Consider the following 21,530-nt stretch of genomic DNA (forward strand, 5'->3'; position numbering starts at 1 on the left):
TTGTGTATGTTGATGAGGATTTGTGGAAATGAGTAACACAGGGCAAGGTCATGGCAAAATACGCTGACAGAAAATTTGTAAGGAAAAGCAGTATTTAGGTAAAGACAGTGGAGGTATTGCCCAAGTTTAATTAACATGATTAAGCACTAAAGCTTTATCCCAATAGCAGCTGAACATGTCCTCTGTGGAACATTCCCAGAAAACAAAAGTTAAATTTAGGCTTTGACATTTGGGCCCTTCACAAGATCAGGTACAAATTTTTACCCAATCTCTAGATTACAGTTTTTAATAATGGTAACAGGAAAATAATAAAATTGCAAAGAAAAAAGACAATAACATATTCAAAGAACTATATGTATAGGGGAAATTAATTAATATTAAATCAATACAGCTAATGATTTCCTGAAACCACTTAAAATATATGTATGAAACGTACCTCTGTATGCCTTTTTACATGAACTGATGAGACAAGTTGCTCCCAAATCTCAATTTAACTTATCTTTGTTTGATTCTGAATTTTTAGATGATGACATTAGATATTACGTTATTTTTTCCCAGTTCTGTTAAGAACAGTGGGCAAACAGAGGAAAATTAGCACTTGTATTTGATCCAAGATTATGTGACCATGATTAAACCAAGCTGACTAATGAAACCCATGGATGGGATATAGTAATGCAATTCAAAGAGCCAATTAAATGGCTAAGAGTGGCTCTAAATGACTAGCCTTGCCCCACAGCTTTGCAGCCCCACCCCATCCTTGCCAGAAAACTATCAACTTTGGGTTTTGTAGTGTTAGTTTGTTCTGACAAACTAACGTGTCATTTTTAATCACCTCAGAATTGTGTCACGTGAACACCAGAACTTTTACAAGGGAAGCAGAAGGAAAACTAGCAAACACCTGCTATTTTAGCCAAAATTCATTTCTTAGGAGAATGTTTGTGAAACCATGGCACAATAATATCTGAACATCATTGAGTGACGTAAATGGAAGAGGACCAAATAATCTCCAGTGACTTTACAGTGAGTTTTACTTTTCAGTTTACCATGAATAATAAAAGACTTCTGTTGTCGTTCATCACTGATTAAAGCTCTTTCACCAAAACAGCTTCTTATTCTCGGGTGTTAGTGCATTTTAATTGTTATAAAAATTATGACAGTAATCCATGCTTGAAAATATTTCTTTAGCCATCAAGTTTAGTCTTCTGACACAGCAGGGAAATATATTCTAGAGTATTGGTTAAAAACTTACTGAGCTTAAGGTTCAAACCAGTAACAATTTTTATCCCAACAGTTTCCATGTTTGGGTATTCCACAGCCTTACTCTCTGTTTAGTTTGCTTATTTCAGTGCAAAAATAATTTGATTGGTGGCTCAATGTCCAGATGGAGACCCATGATGGATGGTGTCTCTCAGGAGTCTGTGCTGGTATCAGCACTGTTTGATATTTTCATCAACGACACAGACAGTGGGATTGTGTGCACCTCAGTAGGTTTGCAGATGACACCAAGGAGAGAGGTGTTTGACATGCCCAAGGAACAAGATGTCATCTAGAGGGACCTGGACAAGCTCAAGGGGTGAGCCCAGGTGAACATCATGGGGTTTATCAAGACCAGGTGCAAGGTGCTGACTGGGTTAGGACAACATCCGGTATCAGCACAGGCTGGGCATGAACAGACCCAGAGCCGCCCTGCCCAGAAGGTGGGTGAGAGGCTTGGTGGGTCAGAGGCTGGACATGAGCCAGCAAAAGAAGCATAGTCAGCAGGTCAAGAGAGGTGATTTTCTGTCTCTACTCTGCCCTCATGAGGCTCCACCTTCATGGGAGGTGGAGAATGGCATCTGCCTCAGGTCCTCAGCACGAGAAAGACGTGGGCCTGTTAGAGCAGGTTAAGGGGCCACAAAGATATCAGAGGGATGGAGCACCTCTTATTTGAGGACAAGTTGAGAGAGTTGGGGTTGATCAGTCTGGAGAGCAGAAGGCTCTGGGGAGACCTTTTAGTACCTTCTAGTACATAAAGGAGGCCCCAAAGATGGAGAGAGACTTTTTAGTAAAGTCTGTTATTGCAGGAAAATGGGTAATGCTTTTAAAGAGGATAGATTGAGGTTGGACATAAAGAAGACCTTTTTACAGTGAGGGAGTTGAAACACTCTTGGCCAGAGAGATGGTGTCTCTCCCATCCATGGAAACTGTCAAGACCAGGCTGGAGAGGGCTCTGAGTACCCTGGTCTAGCCAAAGGTGTCCCAGCTGATTGCAAGGGGTTGGACTAGTTGACCAGCTAGGGTCAAGGCCCCTTCCAATGCAAACTGTTCTGTTTCTTCTTTTAAAACTCTTCTGTCTGTCAGTATGAGTCTCTGAGGGCAGTGAAGAATTTCATAAACCTTGCCAGACTCTGCTTGTTGTAGCTAAAATATTTATTAAAAATGAAGTATAACATCTCCTGGTAAAATGAAATGTGTCAATATGGAACACTTGGTGCATCTACTGAGTGTCAACGATGCTTACATTACTACATGAAGACTCCTGCAGGATTATGTTCTTCTGCTCTGAAAAGTGTAGTTGGCTTGCTTTTCAGGTTTGCAATATAACAGGATACATTTGAGGAACCAGTAGGAAAGTACATTTCCTGAAACACATCTGCCTGAGAAGGACCCTGCTGTGGGGCTGTTGAGATACTCATTTAACTCTTCGCATTATTCCGTCTTTTGCTCACAGTATTGGAATGTGACAAACAATATGCTTTTTGAAGGGAAACTAGGGAGTAATTTATCTTCTTTATGTGTGCTAAGCAGAGCAGGAGGGAGATGCAAGCAGGGATTCACAGCAAGCCATGGAGCAGTGATTAGTAACAGCTGACAGTCTCAAACCAAGACTCTCTTTCTTTGGTTACCTCATTGTAATAACAGAGTACAAAGAACTGACTGTCTTCAAGCCAAGAATCAGAGACCCAGGAACACAGAAAATAGCAGCTCAAAATTTTTTTTTGGTAACAAAACACTATTGCTACCTGCACAGCACAGTTCTGAAAAGCCATCCTTTCATGTCCAGACACTTGGACTAAGCTGTCCTGGAAATAGGATTCTGATGTTGGACATAAAGCTGATTATTTTCTGTGTATGGAGTGAAAGAAATAAGTGTATTTGTTTATGAAAAAGCATAATGTAACATGGTGAATTATTTCAGTTTAGTCAGGAAACAAGTTTATTTTGATAGTTGATAAGCCAAAGCACATTCAATTAGTTTAAATCCTAAAGTGCATGTTGTTGCAAGACTGAAATAAATATGGTAGTAGTTGTAAGACTTTTATCCTGTTCCCAGAGGATGAAATATTAGTTTTCATTTATCCTGAATGTATTGCCAAAAATACCTGCTTTAAGCATGAAACACACTGCTTCCTATGAAGCGATACAAGCGATAAAATTACCTTTGCCTTCTGGATGATGTTGAGCACATTACTCAGTGCTCCAGAAACATGCATAATGCAATTTCTCAGAATACATGTGCAAACTTTTAATTTTCTAAAATTCTGGTATGAGTTTTGGCAGACTGTGCCAGGAGTTCTTCATAGACATGTTTTTGTATGTGCAGCACTTACTAAACAACATTCCACAAACGTACACTGCTTCTTGTATCTGACTCACTTTATAGAGTGTGATGAAACTGCAAACTATTTACTGTACTAAATCACTCCTTATGTACATTAGTTGATACTGAAAAAATAGTGAGAAATTAGAGGTGTTCATAAGGGAACAGGAACTAGTAGGACAGTCTAGTGTGTAAAAAAAATTTGTTTTTCCATCTTGGGTATGTAACAAGTGCCCAAAGGGACACTTATATGAATTAGTGATAATAGAAAAATGAACATAATTCTAGTCAGAGTGATGCAAGAGTTAGAGAATGGGAAATTAAAGTTTCCCCACCAAAAAAAAAAAGAGAGGTGGAGGTCTATCTGTGTTCAAAACAACAAGGGTTTTGGGAATATTGATCCGTAACTGCTCAGGGCTCTATGCTGGAGACATCACCTTCTCACTCAAAATCAATCAGTATTGTTAGGAAACCTGTTCTTAGCTTCTTCACTGAAACTTCCAATAGTAGAATCTATTGCAATGATATTACCTTATTTGGATATTTGTCCATTAGGATCTGACACTAGTTAATTTTATAGAGTTCATGCAACAACCATCATTTGGAAGGAAGCCTTGCCCAGTTGGATGTGACTCCATAAAGATTTGAATCAATGGTGGTGTGTGACTAATGCATCTGGTAACAACTTAGCCTTTGCATTTCTGCTTGGATTTTTAATTTTAGCACAATTTTTAGAACATGGAGAGCATTGTTTGTTAATTCATCCATACTAAGATAATCTGGAAACAAATGGTGTGACATTGCCTTTAGGTATGTATAATGAGACTTGGCTTTTTTGAGTAATCTGAAGTTCCACTAGTAACTGCTCACTCACTAAAGAAACTTTCATGGTTTTTCTTATTGTAGCTACTATCTATTCTTGCAGCAGTTAATTAACAATAAAAATAGCTCTGCTTTTTTGTTTTGGTGTTTTTTAAATAAATCTTGTCAGTGATACAACAATGGTTTGTGTATCTGTGTCCAACCCAAAAGTTCTAATTTTTCATTTCATTTTTCAGCTAGTGGTTCATTCATCTGCTGCTGTTTTACCCACTGATCTTCCATGAGCTGCTCATGGAGCCAGTGCTTTCTTTTTGTCTATGTTGCACACACTTTGCTGGTGTTTATATCTCCTAATAATCCTTTTAGTTTATTACATTCCTCCCCATGTGACCTGTGTTTTTTCAGTCTGTGCTATTTTGCAGCACTGTGTATGCTTCCATGGGTTGCTCTTGATGGGTTCATACTTTGTTTGCTGACTTTTCTCCTTTCACTGTTCAAGTATAACTTTTAACTCCCACCAAGTTCAGTTGCTGCCTGCACTGTATGCACTAGACATAAATTGCTTTCAACGAAATTCCATGGCATCACTGCTATTCTGCTCCCCATAGTGGTAACAGTTAGCTCAGTTATTTCTCTGTGGCAGTGATCTTGGTACAACAGCTTCTCAGTCTGGGGAGGTTTGTCCTGAAAGACATTTCTGCCCAAGCCTGTGCTGACATTTGTGCAGAACCTAATGCAGTGATGCCTCAGTTCCTCTGGGAGTTCAGGCACAAACAAGATGCGGTATCTACCCATGTCAAAAGGAGATACACAAAGCTCATTCATGTCTCTAAGTCATTAGTTGAACTAGAAACAGCAGAGAAAAAAAATTCTATAGACATTATTACATTTATGAACTTGTAGCATTTTAAAACCCCATTTGTAATCCATTAGTTAATATTTTAATAATAAATGAGAATATCCTAATGCACAACTTTATAGCATTTTTCCTTTTTTTATAGGAGTAAATCAGAACCAAATTACACTCTAAATTCCCCCCAAGAATTTAATTAGTAACAATCAAATCAAGTTTAAGGAAAATATAGTTTCTATTTGTGAATTTAAGGTCTTCTGGTAAAATGCCATATGAATACTAAGGAGTCATTACTTTAGCTGCAATTAGTCTATTGTGTTTTAAATTGTCATTATAATTTGGAGAGGTTTTTTCACAATTTGGTAATGATGTTAAGGCTCTTCTGAGAACTCATTAAGAAAGTGTGGAATTGGAGTTTCATGTGAACAGGCTTTTGTTTTCCTGCTTTTCTCTCTTTTGTTTCAATGACCTCTTGAACTTTGGGTCACTGATTCAGTTACAGCCTTGCAACATCAAAGACGATAATTTTTTTCTTTGTATTTCTTCATCTTACAGACTTGTACGAGGGAATGGAAAGGAGTTAATACTGTGGAATGCCTGACAGTAGCAATCAGTACTTTTTAATAATATTATTAAGCTCTTTTCAGGATGTTAAGTGGTAAGTAGATATGAAAAAGAGGGTTTGGCATCCACAATTCAAGCGCTATACAGTTGCCATCTGGGCATTATCACTTTTTGGCAGGATTCAGAATATGAATCTCTATGACAGGTCAGAGGTACCAAAGAAAATATCAGCTGATTTCAAATTAAACACATGAAGGAGAAGAGAGGGATTTTTTAGGTTACTCTTATTACTGGACTGTGATGTTCTGTAGAACAGAAAACTAGCCTTTTTTTTTTTGCCTTTTTTTTTCTTTTTTTTTTTACTTTGAAAGATTTATTTTCTTAATGGGTGATAGTCCTTTTCAAATGTTCATTGTCCATGAGACAGATGTTAGCCAGGCTTTGTAAGAACATGTTCTATAACTTGGTTTTCAGAGTTTGGGGCATTAAGACATACTGAAATTGTAAAATCTGGACAAAGCTGATTGTCAGTGCAAGAATGAATTAGTGCATTAATGAAATAGTCATTCATTAGGTGAACTCTTGACCAAAACCTACTTTCTCTCTAGCTCTGAAAAGAAACTATATTCAATGGAGAAGCTCTGATATTATCTAAGTATTCAGAAATAAGTTAGAAGTGGGTGGTGAAATATCAGAATAAAGAATTCAGCTTTGCATGTGAGTAAAGAGAAAATGAGAGAGCTGTTTGTGGAGGAAGAATCAGAATCATTATGTTAAATGTGGTGCAAATAATGTACTTCTAGTGTTATGCTGTACTTTTGTTTTTCTTATCTACCACCAGTAAGGAGCTACTTGTACCATTGTCTGAGGATGAAAAAATGCATTTATCTGTAAAAGAGTTAATCCTGTTTAACTGTACAATTATAAAAAACCAAGGTCTGATTCTGAAAATGTGATGAATTGAGGCATATAAATAAATAATTGTGTTAATATTCTTAGTCCAAAAACTTCTTCACAACTTGTGATATACTTGAAGCCCTTCAAGATCTTCAGTGAAGTAGTGATGAATAATATTGCTGGAAGATGAATACCAGATATGATAAATCAGAAACTAGAAATCATGTTCTCCAAATACTGGAGTACTGGTTTTGGTTAAACCTCAAAATTTTTTCAGCGCTCTCTGTTGTGTGACTCTTGAGTTTTCAGAATATGGTCAGGATCTATTTGTGAGCTTCTTCTTACAGCCAGAGGCCTGGAATTTAATTTGCTTTGATTTTTGACTTCTGGAGATGATAGTCTTCAAGAATAGCATTAAGGTCTGAAAGCTTCTGTTGGCACAAATGTTGAGTTTTCTTTATTTGCATGTTAATTCCTCAGTCTTAGAATTGAATTGCCATTCAGGTGTGTGAAACTATAAAGAACTTTATCTTTTCCTTTCTACATTATAGTACTTTTCTCTCTCTCTCTCTCTCTCTCTCTTTTTTTTTTTTTCTTTTTCACAAATCTCTCTGTATTCCAGCAGTTTTCACTTGTCTTTGTAGATCGTCATTAGTATATCTTCCTTTGATAGACTCCTGCAGAGAAAAGGGTCTTTTCAAGATGCTATTGATAGAAGGAATATGCAGAAATTCTGTGTCTGGTAATCCAATGAACCAAAATGTCAAAGCTTGTCATCCCAGGTTCCTTTCTTGCTAGTATGCTAGATATAACTGTGCCCACACTTGTAAGAGCTGAAAGTTTGGGGTGTACTAAAATGCCTTTTTTTACAAAGCATGCAAACCTCTGAGGAATTAGTGTTTGTATTAATTGGACATGTCCCTCTTTCCTTTGGAAATGCTATGCTTTGCAATGACGTGCACCTGTTCAAAATCAAAACCAATAAAAATACAAACTCTGTTGACCTGAGGAATAGTCAGACTGACAACTCAAGAAAGGACTACCTTGAGGACAGGTAGAGACTTGCCTTTTTTCCCATTTCTGGAGTTCAAATGTCACTTGGTACCTTGCAGAGACTAATAGATGTGATTTTGGGTAAATAGGTGTAGCTTTGCTGCAGTGTGTATCAGCAGCATCATTCAGTCACACCTGCGAGAACCAAGTCCTGGAGAGAACCAAAGAAAAAAGGACTTGTGAAATGGAGAAATGTGCCATCAGGGAAGCCCAAGTGAACTACTTGATGCAGTGCATAGAAGTGGCAGAGTATGCCCAGACTTAGCCCAAATGGATGCTTTCTGGGATCAGCCACCATCACAAAACCCCAGTCATTTCTGGGGTCACAAGAGTTTTTCACCAACCTTCAGCGCTATCTCAGCTGAACCCTACGCTCACCTGTGTGAAGATAAACAGATCTGACTATGTGAGACTGAAAAGGTTTGCACCAAGAGATTTTCCACCCAATTAAAGAAGACTGGCAATCCTGCGAGATGATTCTAGGCTGCAGCAAACACTTTGCAATGTTCATGACTGTCTCAGGCATTCATCTGGAGACAACATTGCACCAAGGAATAAGGAGAGGGTTTTCTACCATTCTGCCAGCCATGTCCCTGCAAAAAGTTAAGAACTAAGGAAAGGAACTATGATACAACTGGAAAGCAATTCCTATTGATGAGTCTGGCTCTTATATTTTGCAATGATTATCTTTTGAGTCATTATCTGCACCATATAAAGCAGCATCATTTATATTGTGTTGCATTAATTTCTCAAGATCTGAGAATATATTCAGAAATAAACTGTAAGTAAAGGAAAAAATATTCATTACCAGGAGTGTCTGGATGAAAAGAATTCCAGCACATGCAGGTACTGCTTTTTCACCCCCTGACATGTAACTCAAGTCCCAGATACTGCTGGAAGTATATATGTATATATACACCACTACAGCACTACTATATATAACTGCTCAGTTATATATGTAGTCTCAACAAATTATTAGAGATTTTTGTTCTGAGTGTTTCTGTTTTCTCTTACTCTCCACCAGTGAGAGCTGTGACATGTGGCCAGAATACTAGGATGAACAATTATCTGGGAAGCATTCCTCCCCTTCCAGACAGTCCAACATCTTACTGGAATCCGGACCCAAGGCTTGGGTCCTGTAAGTCTTGTAGTCCACAGTGGCTTTCCTCATTTCCCATTGCTCAGAATTCAGGTGGAATTTCCACTAATGGTATCAAGATACTGGCATTCTGTACCTCTGCCTCCAGTGATGGTGATAATGATGGATCTACCTTACATAAGTTTATAATCCAGATACAGGTCTGAAGGACAGTATGTAGCAGATCCAACATTTAGCTTTGAGAATTTAATTGAAATAATATTTTATAGGTCAACGACTGTCCATTATCAAAAAGCAAAAAAAACAAGAGTGAAAGGAAGTCTAGAGGAACTAATGATAGTATCACAGAACCATATTTCTGAAACTGACAATATTCTGTGTGTTCTACAATAATCTGTCTAGCTGGTGGAGTTATTCAGAAAGTACTTTGTGTTTTGTCACATTTCACAGTGCTGATGAGACAATGATATGTGTTACTTCTCCTGGTGAACAAGTACTTCCAGTAACATTCCTGGTGCTCCCAAAATTAAGCCTCAGGAACTTTCTTCCTTGGATTCTTCCAGTTTTCACAAGCAGTTATAGCAAAGACAGACTGAAAAGGAAGAAAATATGATGGAATTGTGCTATATTTGAATGCAGAAAATGAGGATGCGGATCATGGTGTTCAAGGAAGAGATAAGGAGGTGAAAGGAGTGGGAAAGTGAAAAATTATGAAGCCTGCATTTACCTAACTATGCCACATTTTTTGGCTGGTTTTTTTGTTATATTTTGATATTTTGATAATGACTCTTACACTTTTCCCAAAAGTGGGATAATTAAGAGCTAGCAATACTGTTGTGCATATTTGTTTCCCCCTTCTTGACAGACGGCTTGCTTTAGCTCTTTTATTTTGAAGTCCAATTTCATGCCAATGGAGTGAGTTAATGTCTGGTTAAGGTGAGATGATTCTTAAACCCTGGAATTGTTTTTCCTTGGTTTTCAACAGGTTCTTGGAGAGCTGTGTGTGTCATAAAGCTGAAACTGTATACAGCAGTCAATGCCTCAGAGTAATTGGTATGTGAAATCTTAGCAAATGAAAACAGAGATACTTTTAATCTGTTAAGATATTCTAAGGAGTGCAAAACCAACTTAAAACTATGGAAATAAATGAATCCAGTGGTTGTCTAACTCATTTGTCTTCACATTTTTCTGACAAAAGGTTCTTACTGAAAGAACATGAGGAACAGAAAAAAGATAGAATTAACTGCCCTTGTTCGCCCTCCCTGCAAGAAGGGAGCAGTGAGATCTAGGGCCTTGCTAAATTGCTAGTTTCACAAATTTATTGGCTAGCAATGACTGCATATGTGAACTCTCTTAATTTAATTTAGTTCTAATTTGAAACTATTTAATAAAATCAATTTAATTATAATTTGAAACTATTAACATAATTGAACTGAATTGTGTCATGTGAAAAAGTACTTCCTTCTCTTTAATATAAATGCATGATCTTGTTATTTCTCAGGACACCCTATTTTTCCTTATGAAATATAGTTAGGAGTTATAGTAATAAATAGCAACTCCATTATAGCTTCTGCAAAGAAGTGATTTCTGTGGACGTTTATAGCAACTTCTGTGGCTGTATCTTTTTCAAGCCAAAAAAAATGAAGTCTGTTTAATTCCTTCTTGTGTTTCACTAGAACTTCATTCCAGCTCTGTCACCTTCTCTGGACTGTTCACAGTGCGCCTGAGAACTCTTGCCTGTACTAATACCCGTTTGAGAACTCATGATTTGCTGTGCACCTTCCCCTTTCCCAGGTGTATTACTTTGCACTTGCCACCATTCTAGTTCACCTGCCAGGTTATCACAGACTCACTCATTACTGAAGACATAATTCTTTACAGTTTCAGTCTTCAATATCCTGAAGAAAATCTCAGTGTTCTAATTCTCAATTTGCATTTTGGACATTTTACTGTACAAAATGTAAAACCAAGTCTTTTCCATTTGCAAACTAATGTTTGTGACTTTACAGCTGATTTTTAATTTTGTTTTGTTTTTTATAATTTTTTTAAAGTTTCCAGTCTGCTGTTTTTCTGTCATCAACACATGTTTGCATTAAACTCAAAAAAGTGTTTTGAGTTTTCCCTAATAAATTTTCAGTCCTTTTGCCCTTGACTGAAATGTTAAGAAAGAGACAGTCTGATTTTTATAATGGTCCACCAGTGCTCAGGCAAGATGCTTTAATTCTCCTGTGTTCTTTCAAACAGTTTTTGCTTTTTGCTTTGTCAGCCACTGAAGTATTGATGTTATGCATTTGAACTAAGATATAAAAGCAAAACTAAGTCTTAGTGGGTGGGAAGTTGCTCCCTGTTGTTAATTCAGCCGGAATCTCATGCAGAATGCAAACTGAATGAAAGTATAACAACCTGTTATTCAATACTCTGGGCAGCAACTAAAGTTATATTTTGCAATAAAGTTTAAATCAGCCTTCAATTAAGGGCCACTAGCAAAACTAAATTATTTTAGAGGGGCTTTTAAGTTTGACTATCTTTGGTTACTGTAAACTTTGTTCTTGAACGCCCCTGCTGTTTCTGCTGCTCGACTTAAGACTTCAAAAACCACACTGCGTTGTACTTTCTGCTTTTGGATGCCTTATGTCCTGCTTAGGTTTTCTCTCTTATGGTATAATCAAATTTTATCTTATACAGACTGTTATTTTATGCAGGAATTTAATCTCTGCTGTTATTGCATTTTAATTCTTAGTCAAATCTGACTAAGAATTCACTTAGAATTGTACTCTTAGGCTCTGGTGAAGATAGATTTCTGTGTATTCCATATTGGCAAATTGTTTCAGAAATAGCTCAGACATAAAGAGTTTTGATTTTATGAATCTGTCTGAAGTACTTGTTTTTAGTATTTGCATAGTTTAGGATGCATAGCAATTTTGGAGGAAGATGTTCCACCTAAAGGTATATTTACTGTACAAATACTTATGACATTTTGTCATGATTTTCTAATTTCCATGCCCTGTAAAATGCTGGGTATAATGTATTTCCTGATTGATTGCCAGCATACTCAGAATCTGAACATCATTTATTTTGTGTTTTTACATGAAAGTTGATGTTTCCAGGTGCTAAATACTTTCTAAGCTACCTATTTTCCTTCTTATTTTAATAAATGTAGCTTCCTGATAGTTAAACTCAACTTTTTTTACTTTAAAAATATTTTTCCAAAATATTTAAGGTTTACATTACATAATTATGAAACATATATTGCCCACATTGCCTTACAACTGTGGAGTGTAACAGTATAAGAAAGTTCACATTTTTTCACCTTTGAGTGCCTATATAAATAATGATTATTAAAAGACTATATGCCAGACTTGATAGATATTTGTTTTGTACAGAAATACAGCTGGTCTTTAACAGTTATAGATTAATGTATGTATATTTTTAGCTGCTGTTGGCCTGAATCTACCAGAAAGATGCTAGTCTGAGATAAACTGTTTCTGAATATAGATCAATATCTGTAATTTTTCTTCAGTTGGTTTTTTAACCTGACAGGATATTCTGTTTACAGGATGACTGGATCTCTACTAATTTAGCAATTTATATGCCCATCCTTTAAGACAGTCCGTATTTTGGACACACACAAAACAAAGCATGAGTTTTCCTTTATTTCCTTTAAGTGTGTGAATGTTCAAATTCAATAACTGTGTCATCCAGTTATGTAAATTGCATATGCAAATACCTACATGAATGCATCAACTCATGTGTGCATGAAATGTACAAGTGCATAAAATTAAAGCTGCCATGTAATTCAGCTTTTACGACATTGACATGCTTATAAAGCTTTGGGTGGCAGAGAAAGAGGGAAGAATTGCCTAGAGAGAAGGTAGGTTACTTTTTAAATAATATTTTATACAATAAAAGAAATCCATAAATGAAAAAATAGTAAGCCCCCAGAACATCCCTGAATTTGTTACTCATAGCAGGCTTCGTACTACAGGAGATGTCTACAGAATTCCTCTGTGGAGAGTTCCCAATACAAAAACATAGGCAGCTCAAATTCACTGACAATCCTAGAAGTGCTTTGCTCAGACACAATTTGTTAATTCTTTTCTCTATAAATGGAATCACTTAGATGAATGTAAAACCTTTTATTGCTTTATTAGGTATTTCTTATTCTGACTTCTAAAATTCTTTCTTTTTATCTCACAAAATTTAGAATTCTTGGAAAATCAGAAAATGTACCAAACTTTGGAATTTAGAAAATGGATTCATTGCTCTGGTTACCAGCTAAACTGACCAAACACTGCTTAACTGCTTCTCTGTTTTTGTGTATGAACTATATGAACTGAATCAGGAGTGCTGTATTTCTTAAACTTTTCTTAAGCACAAAAGTGTTACACTGATTTTTATTAATGTTTTTACCTTGCAGCTTAACTATGAGTACTAAAATGTTTCACAAGCACTGGTTAGGTGTCTGCTCTGCCAGAATGAATTAAAGGGAATCACTGCTAGGTCTCCTCTCCCTGGGAGAGCAGTAATTGGCTCCACAGGTCTGGTCTGCCCGAATGAGAGACTTTCCATCTGTTGAAATTACCATAAATATTGTAGCTGATATGAGAGAGCACCTGGGGCCTTGTAGTAGGTGACAGACTTTTTTCCACAGCACACTTGTCAGCCAGGAGACAGAAGAACACAGAAACTACTTAGAGGCTTCAAGCAGCATAGATCCTGCTTCAACAAACCTAGACACATGTTGCTTTCATACAAGAGATGATGAACAGGTTTCTTTATGAGATCTCCTTATTGTGTGCTCTGATGTGAAAGGTTAAGATGAGCAATTCTAAATTCTGGCCCTTTATTTTTACTGGTATTAATTTATTATGATAATAAAGGACATTGCTATTTTTAAAAAAATTAAAAGAAGATTAATAAAGGATAGGGGTTTTATGTGATTGATAACATTTGCATCTATTTACTCTTCAAGGATCATTTACTGTCTCATTCCAATGATAAAAAGGCAAATATAAAACCTAATTTCTTAAGTTTAATAACATTAGAATATTTTCTAGAATTATGTCTTTACAGAAGGAAGTGTACATCTGTGGTCTAGATGTGGGAGGCTGAGCCATTGTATCACAGTCCCCTGTCATGCAACCTAATTTAACTATATCATTATAACTAAAATAGCTATATGGATCTCCTGAGCTATGACAACTTAACCTACATGCCTTCACTAAAATTTCCATCACATATAGTTATCTTTTTAGCCTAGTAGGTATAAAAATCCTGAACACCACTTCACCAGCGCTACATCCTAAGGGAGGAAGAAAGCAGAGATGAAAAAGGGAAACATGATTTGCCTAAGGTTATACAACACGTCACAGCACTGATTTTCCACATTTTATATCCACAAGTAGCATTGGGAAAAAACTGGCTTTTCTGCAGTAGAATATCCTTGTGTCCAGATGCATTTTTCCTGATTTAGGTAAGGGGGTGACTTGGAGACTAGGTCAAGTTCAGTTGTTTGAACATTACTCTTGTTCGTTGGAGGTAATTTTAAGTAACCACATCTACAACTTTTCTGTCAGTTGTGAACCCTGAGAGTGTTTTGTTTTATTACTTAAGTAATTTTTTTAACAGCTACCATTCATTACATTCCTTGGATAGCTGAACTCAAATGCATCATACGCACCTCTGAGGTTACTTAAGAAGATTCCATCCATGGTAATTCCAGCTTTCTGCTCTTTTTCAACACTTTCTATAGTTTTTGTAGCAGTAACTACTATGAACATTTTCAAAGTTTCAGGACAAAAACCTTGTGACTGAGTCTGCCCCAAACAAAATCACTCATGTCTCCTGCAGTACTCGGTGCAGTTGACTATCATTGAAACCCTACAGGGGAAGGGAAGTTTCTGAGTCTTCCAGAACCCACTAACAGTAGTTACATCATTATTTGAATTAGAAAGGGGAATGAATATAAACTAAGACATTATACAAACTACATATGCTCTTTTTCTTTGAAGTAAATTTTCCAAACTCATTCTTTTAAACTGTTTTTCCACACTGCCTTCTTTTTGGCAGGAGATTTATGGTCAGTTTGTACAGAACCTTGCACACAAAATCCTGATAAGTGATTAAGACTCATTTGCACCCTATTAACGTTATTTCCATTAACAGTTCAGACAATCAGTACTATATAGTGCACAGTGTGTTGTACTGGTACTCACAAATGGGGTCTTTGCTTGAATCTGTAATTGCCGCATAATCTTCGGTGAGCCAGCAGACTTCAGTTTTACTGTTTCTATACTCCTATTCTCCTTCCCCCTCCTGATGTATGTTAGCAAATAAACTTACTGTTTCTGCAATGTGCAGCAAAATTTAGTGTCAGATCTTGAATGGGCTTTTTATGCTTTGCTATGGCTTACCAGACAAAGATATTTGAAAGAACTGCACAGAATTTGGTACAATTTTACTTCCATTTAAAAGTAGTCCCTGTAAAAGTAAATTCTAAGCCCTCAAAATTTCATGGAGAGAGAAGCAAACAGTCTATTAAACTGAACTATGACTAGAACTGTGCAAAATATTTGCAAATAACCCTTAGAAAATTTCTCTAGATTTAATATTTCTCTCTAATATTATGTTAAAACTATGCTCTTTGTAAAGACTGGTTGTGAATAATTTTCATGGAAGGGATTTCAGGAAATAAATGTTTTTTCTAAGAAAAGATACCATGTTCTGACAACATTATATTCAGTAAATAAATGAAACATGAAGAAAAACCTGTGGGCCAGTTTTAAGGACTGGACTTTCAATTTCATTATCATCTTGCTGTAACAGCTCAGAAAAGTTAGTGTTCTTATTGCTGGTGCAATTTTCTCTGGCTTTGGCTATTTCATGGTAAGCTGAGTTGTTTTCATACGCTTATATGTTTATTTTATATACTTTTTAGGGACAATGTATGTTTTAAAATAATTGTGTCAAGCAATTTTTATGTCAGATAATTCAATCTATAATAAAATGAGAAAGCATAAAATATTTTTTATCTTAAAACTGCTGCAAATTCAAAACAGAAACAGAGCAAAATTGTCAGCCCTCTGTTAGTTTAGGAATTCATATTTAAATTCATATTAAAGACTTGGCCATAATACAACCCAAATGGGAATTTATTTACTTGGTTATTTATATTTCCTCTCATATACTATGTTTTAATTTTGCCTTTGACTTTATAAGAGATCCCAGTTGGGAATGCTGACTTAGCAGTTCTCTTATTTTTAAAGACTGTAGACAATAAAGCCCAACATGGAGTATGCAGCTGAATTTGTGTCTAGACCACAAAAACAAATAATATAGACATGCATATAGTCATGTTTTTCTATAAACATGAAAAGGTGGTGAATGGTATGGAAATAACCTTCATTTTCTCCCAAGCAGATGTTAGCACCTGCCTGGTAAAGCACACGCCAGAAGATAGAATCTCATGGAGAAAGCTGCACACCTGCTTGAAACGGTGGTAAGTCATAAGGCAAATGTGACTAAAAATCCCTGAATGTGATCCTGCATTGCTTCTTTCATGGAATACAGAAACCAGGGGTAAAGAAATGTGACTGGATTGACTTTATCTTGCACAGTTTATTTTCCTGAGGTCTATGAATAGCCATCAGAACTGTTTATCTGAAAAGCAAAAGTCTTCAGTTTCTCAAATTATCTTTTATTAATATAACAGTGCAATAACTATTAGTTGGATTTTATTGTTCTAATTTCTTTGAGGTTCACAAAGTTTGCAAGGGAATGTAACCATCCCCAGCCTATTTCTAGTACCACAGAGACCATAGTTTATGGTTTTGCCGCATTTACATCCATCACATTTGCATGAATACAAAAGGAAACCCAGAATATCATGTCTAGGAGACACTGTCGCCCCTGCAGACAGCAGAATATTTATTCAAATAATTGACAATTGGAAGAAATATGTTACCAGCATGAAGACCTGGAGGAGTCAGTTTGAGATTAGTTAAGAGGCATCCACTTTCCTGCTCACCAAACAAAATACAGGAAATAAGAGATTTACCTTCAATATGCTGAATGGTCTTAACTAACACTTGAGAAGTGTAAGACTTTTAACCAACAAATTATCCTATAACATGTAAAAAAAGAGTCCAAGCATACATAAAATTGCACAGTAGTAAAACTCCAAAGGTTATATTTAATTATTATTTTGATATTCACTAATGCCTGCATGTTCATTTGTGTATGAGAGTTCTGCAGGAAATATGTAAAAACATCCTTTTTACAAAAAATTGTATGCTAAATGAGGTAGTGTTCAGTGTAGAAAATAGGTGTTTCACACAATGCTTAGAATAATGTAGAAAAGTGTTTTATTCTTGTGAAAAAGGGCATAGTCATGCTGTACTGAATGATTCTCAAAGAGAAATTAAACCTGCCATTTGTGAATTGCATTGAGTTTTCTCTGATTGCTCCCTACTCAACTAAGGAAGTTTAAAATGTTCTTATTCACCTTGAAAATTACTGTCTACTTCAAAGGGAACTCTAAGTATAATCCACTTAATATTACAAGGCTCTTGTGTGATAATAGGGCAAATCTTACCAATAGAGAAGATTTCTCTTTGCCAAATGCTTTTCTATAACAAAGGAAATGATTGTTATGAAATAAAGGATAAAGGGCTTTAAAGGGAAAGAAAAATATCCAAAAGAAGGGTATTGTTTGAATCTGGAGAATGAAGATTCTTTTAAGAATAGGATTACTTGGAAACTAATTTTTCTGATATTTTACACAATCTCTACTGAGACCTGGTGACACAGCAAATGAGCTCATTTTATCAGAAGTCCAGCTCCTTGTGATGCTTATGACTCTCTTAAGATGGATTTTCTGATCTTTACCTGAGTGAAGTTTTTCTACTTAGATTACTGAAAATCCTTCAAATCATTGTAAAGGATGATCTACCTAGTTTCCTGATTTACCTTGAGCTCTCTGAGAGAACCAGTATGATAGCAGCATTATAAGGAATTGAGAATTGATCATATAAATTCTCCTACAATAATTCATCCTGAAAAACTGAGCAGCAGTTCCAGTTGACACTGAAAAAGGGTAAATATCTCTCCTTTTCTACTTTTAACGGTTCTTCTGTCAGTGTCCTGCCAAGCCAGGGAGTTCTGCAGGCGAAAGGGACAAGAAGATGGGAGAAGATACGGCATGTAACAGAATTATACAGTGTCTGGGAGTAAAATCTACCATTATTTTTCCTACAAAACTTATACTCTCTAGTTTCAGTATTCATTTAATTTTCAGTACACATATATATAATGTGTGTGCACAGAAACAAGCTTCCACTTTTTTTCTTGAAATATGAGAAGGCAAACCATTTTGTAATTGTGAATACCCTGGTTTTCTGCTGTTGCATTAACAGCTTATACTTGTACACTCTAGTTTCTGTGAAGATGTAAGTCTGCTCATTTGCATTTTAAAGAGATCTTAGTAATAACATATTTGACAATAAATTAAATAGAAAACAACTTATAGTCTCTGGATCCTCTGTCAATCAAGGTAGTGTATTTGTGTTTTAGATCCTAGGACTGCACAGTGGGTGACTTTAATTAAAGTTATCCAAACTGATTTGTTGATTGACTAAAATCTATACCTTATTTTCTTCAGATAATTGATTGACTAAATACATCACAGGTACATCCTAAACATTCACAACAAATCTAGGAGGTCTTCCATGAAACTTGGGTGGAATGCCAAGGCATGCATCATCAAAGGAAATTAAATATTATATCACTAGTTAGAGGAACAACTTGGTAAAAAGCATTCAAAGCTTATTAGAGCTGCTGACCAGAAGATAACAAAACAGAATAGATGTATTTAAGTTTCTTCCAAACTTTCCATTCTATCCCATCTATCCCCTATGGACATGGACACATTGGTGTGGGTCCAGAGGAAGGCATGAAAAGGATCAGGGGGCTGAAGAACCTCTCTCATGAGGACAGGCTGAGAGCATTGGGGCTGATCAGCCTGGAGAAGAGAAGGTTCCAGGGAGACCTTAGAATGCCTTCCAGTACCTGAAGGGTCTGTAAGAGGGCATGTAGTGATAGAAGAGGAGATGTCTTAAACTAAAAGAAGGTAGTCTTAGATTAGATATCAGGAATAAAGTCTTTACTGTAAGTTTGATGGGGAACTGGCACAGGTTGCCCAGATGTGGATCACCCATCCCTGGTAGTGCTGAAAACAGGTTGGATGGGGCTCTGAGAAATCTGCTCTAGTGGAAAGTGTCCCTGCCCATGGCAGGAGGGTTGGAACCAGATTTTTAAGGTGCCTTCCCACCCAAACAATTTTATTACAGGATTCAATTTTTCATATCTATTGTTGGAAGATTAAGAGGCAGACAGATGTTTTGCATATCTGTGGTTACAGGCATGTGTTATTGTCCACAATCAACAGTTTCAACTTTCTTGGTTTTTGGCACTGTGTTTTTGAGATATGTTATCTTTGATAACAATAGGACACGGTGGAGGAAATATCTGTTCAGAAAGTAAAAGAAGAGAGGGGAGTACAGTCAGCTTCCTAGCAGCTACATGTAGTAACTTGTACTGTTAGTCTGTCTATGACTTTGGAAAAGCATCTTTCAGTTTCTCTGTATGTTAATTCAAATCTCTTCTTCCATTGTCTCTAAAGCAGCAACAGCAATGCTGACTTTCTGCAGGTTATAACATTTCTAGGACATAGAATGTTCACTTCTCAGATTTTGGTGTGTGCATCTTTATAAAATGATTTAAAAGAGGGTGGGGGGGTGTGTTTTGTTTTGTTTTTGTTTACCTGTGACTAAACTGGATACAATTAGTGGCAGGACCAACATCTGCAGCATTCTCATGAGTAGTTCTCCTGGAAACGAAAAGTACTTCACTTCCCGGTAGCTCATCTTGTATGATCGAAGAGAAAATCCCAGGATTACACCTGAAGGGAAGAAAGATCATAACTCAGTCTTTTAAAGAAGTAAACATCTAAACATGGACATGTGTAAAGTACTTACTGGACATATCTCATTGTAACCTGCAGTTTTTCCTACACTGATTTACATTCTCCAGTATTGTCTACTACTAAGAGTAGCCCTCCTGGAAATGTTATTTTCATGGTTTAGGAATGGTGTTCCCAATTTAGTGTTCCCAGGGAAACACTGCAAACTACATCCTGCTTACTCAGTCCCCTGCTCCCCTACTCCCTCCCCCTGTGGTGGGATAGAGAGTTGAACTGGAGGCACAAAATGTAGACATCATGCATTGAGACAAAAAAAATTTACTGAAGACAAAAATGAAATAGGAAAAAGAACAGTAATAGTTTTAATAGCAAAGTGTGCAAGAGGTGAATGATTCACTCACAAGTGCTCACCATACAGAAATCCCCAACACACTCCAAGAACCAGAAGGGACTCCTTCCCGTGACCCCAGAAAATGACATCAGGTGGTATAGAATAACATCTGGGTCCTGGCCAGGCTGCCTCCTGGCTACTGCAAAAATTAACCCTCTCCTGGCCAGAATCAGGACAGTTATTCAGAAGGATTTTTGTACTGCTATTTTTTAAAATCTGGATGACTGTCAAAGTCATCTTGAGTGCTAATGAAAAGGAAACAATCATTGCTACTGTAGCCAAGTGTCTTGAATTCTGGGATTTTGAGTGTAATCATATATGCAATGCACATACATACTAGCTACCAGTCTTCAGAAATTTTGCCCATGCCTGTTTACTCTTTGGGGCCTGATCCTGCAGATGTACTTCAGATTGAAGGAGATAACCAGGACAGAAGTATTCAAGAATCCCCTTGTGGTTTAGTCTTTTCACAGTCAAAAAGGAGCAGGAGGTAAGCATCTTTACACAAGCCTACCTTCAGGAGTACTGACACTAGCAAAGAAGCAGATAATCAGGGCTGAAAGGCCTTACTGGGTGATTAAGTGGTGGGTTTCAATGCCTGAGGGACAGGAGCAAGGGAATGACTGGATCCATTTATCTTGCTGGGAAGAGATAAATGATGCTTGAGATACATTTACAAATGGAAGCCATAGATAGGCTAAAGTGTGGCAACCCAGACTTCCCAGCTACAACTTTTGAGGATTTTGTCCTTTATTTGCTACCAACTGCTTTGTTTGCATATTTATTTAGTTATTTGCTTAGCTGACATAACCAGCTGCAATTTGCAATTGTTAAATGGCTTGGTGCCTATCTGATGTAGGACTTCTATACCCAGCTAAATAACAGATGGCTTTATCTGAAACACATTAACCATACAGATGGTGAAACTCTGCTATCTCTCCTTTCCATTCCATGTTCTTCACCACTGTCTAGTACCAGCATTTGGGTTAACTGTGTGTAGAAAGCTGATCAGGGGATTGATCTTACTGCAAACCACAGTGAAACCCACTGTAAAAGAATTTATTTTACTGGGTTGATTTTCAGACAGGTAAATTCCTTGATGAAATTATTTTGCATGGCTACACAGGCACTTGTGCCTTCAGTGATAAATAGATCGATAGACGCCTTAGAGACGGGTGGTATTGCTCTTTTTGAAAGATAGGCAGATTCATATTCATAAAATATTTTATGAAACTGGTTCTCACTGATGTTAGGCAGCAGAGCAATTCAGCTCCTTTCTAGATCATATTAGAA

General features: G+C 36.7%; 1 protein-coding gene across 1 annotated transcript in view; it reads right to left on the reverse strand.

Annotated features, from left to right (window-relative positions):
- The window catches only part of SLC1A3 (solute carrier family 1 member 3), a 66,178-nt gene that overhangs the window by 26,786 nt on the left and 17,862 nt on the right, over positions 1-21,530 (reverse strand). Inside the window, exon 3 of the mRNA XM_005527974.3 lies at positions 19,688-19,825. Coding sequence (XP_005528031.1) covers positions 19,688-19,825 — 138 coding nt within the window. The remainder of the gene's footprint in view (positions 1-19,687; positions 19,826-21,530) is intronic.

The sequence above is a fragment of the Pseudopodoces humilis genome, chromosome 4, assembly GCF_049639895.1.
Source record: "Pseudopodoces humilis isolate 2021_Gansu_Grassland_sample_001 chromosome 4, ASM4963989v1, whole genome shotgun sequence".
Classification (NCBI taxonomy): domain Eukaryota; kingdom Metazoa; phylum Chordata; class Aves; order Passeriformes; family Paridae; genus Pseudopodoces; species Pseudopodoces humilis.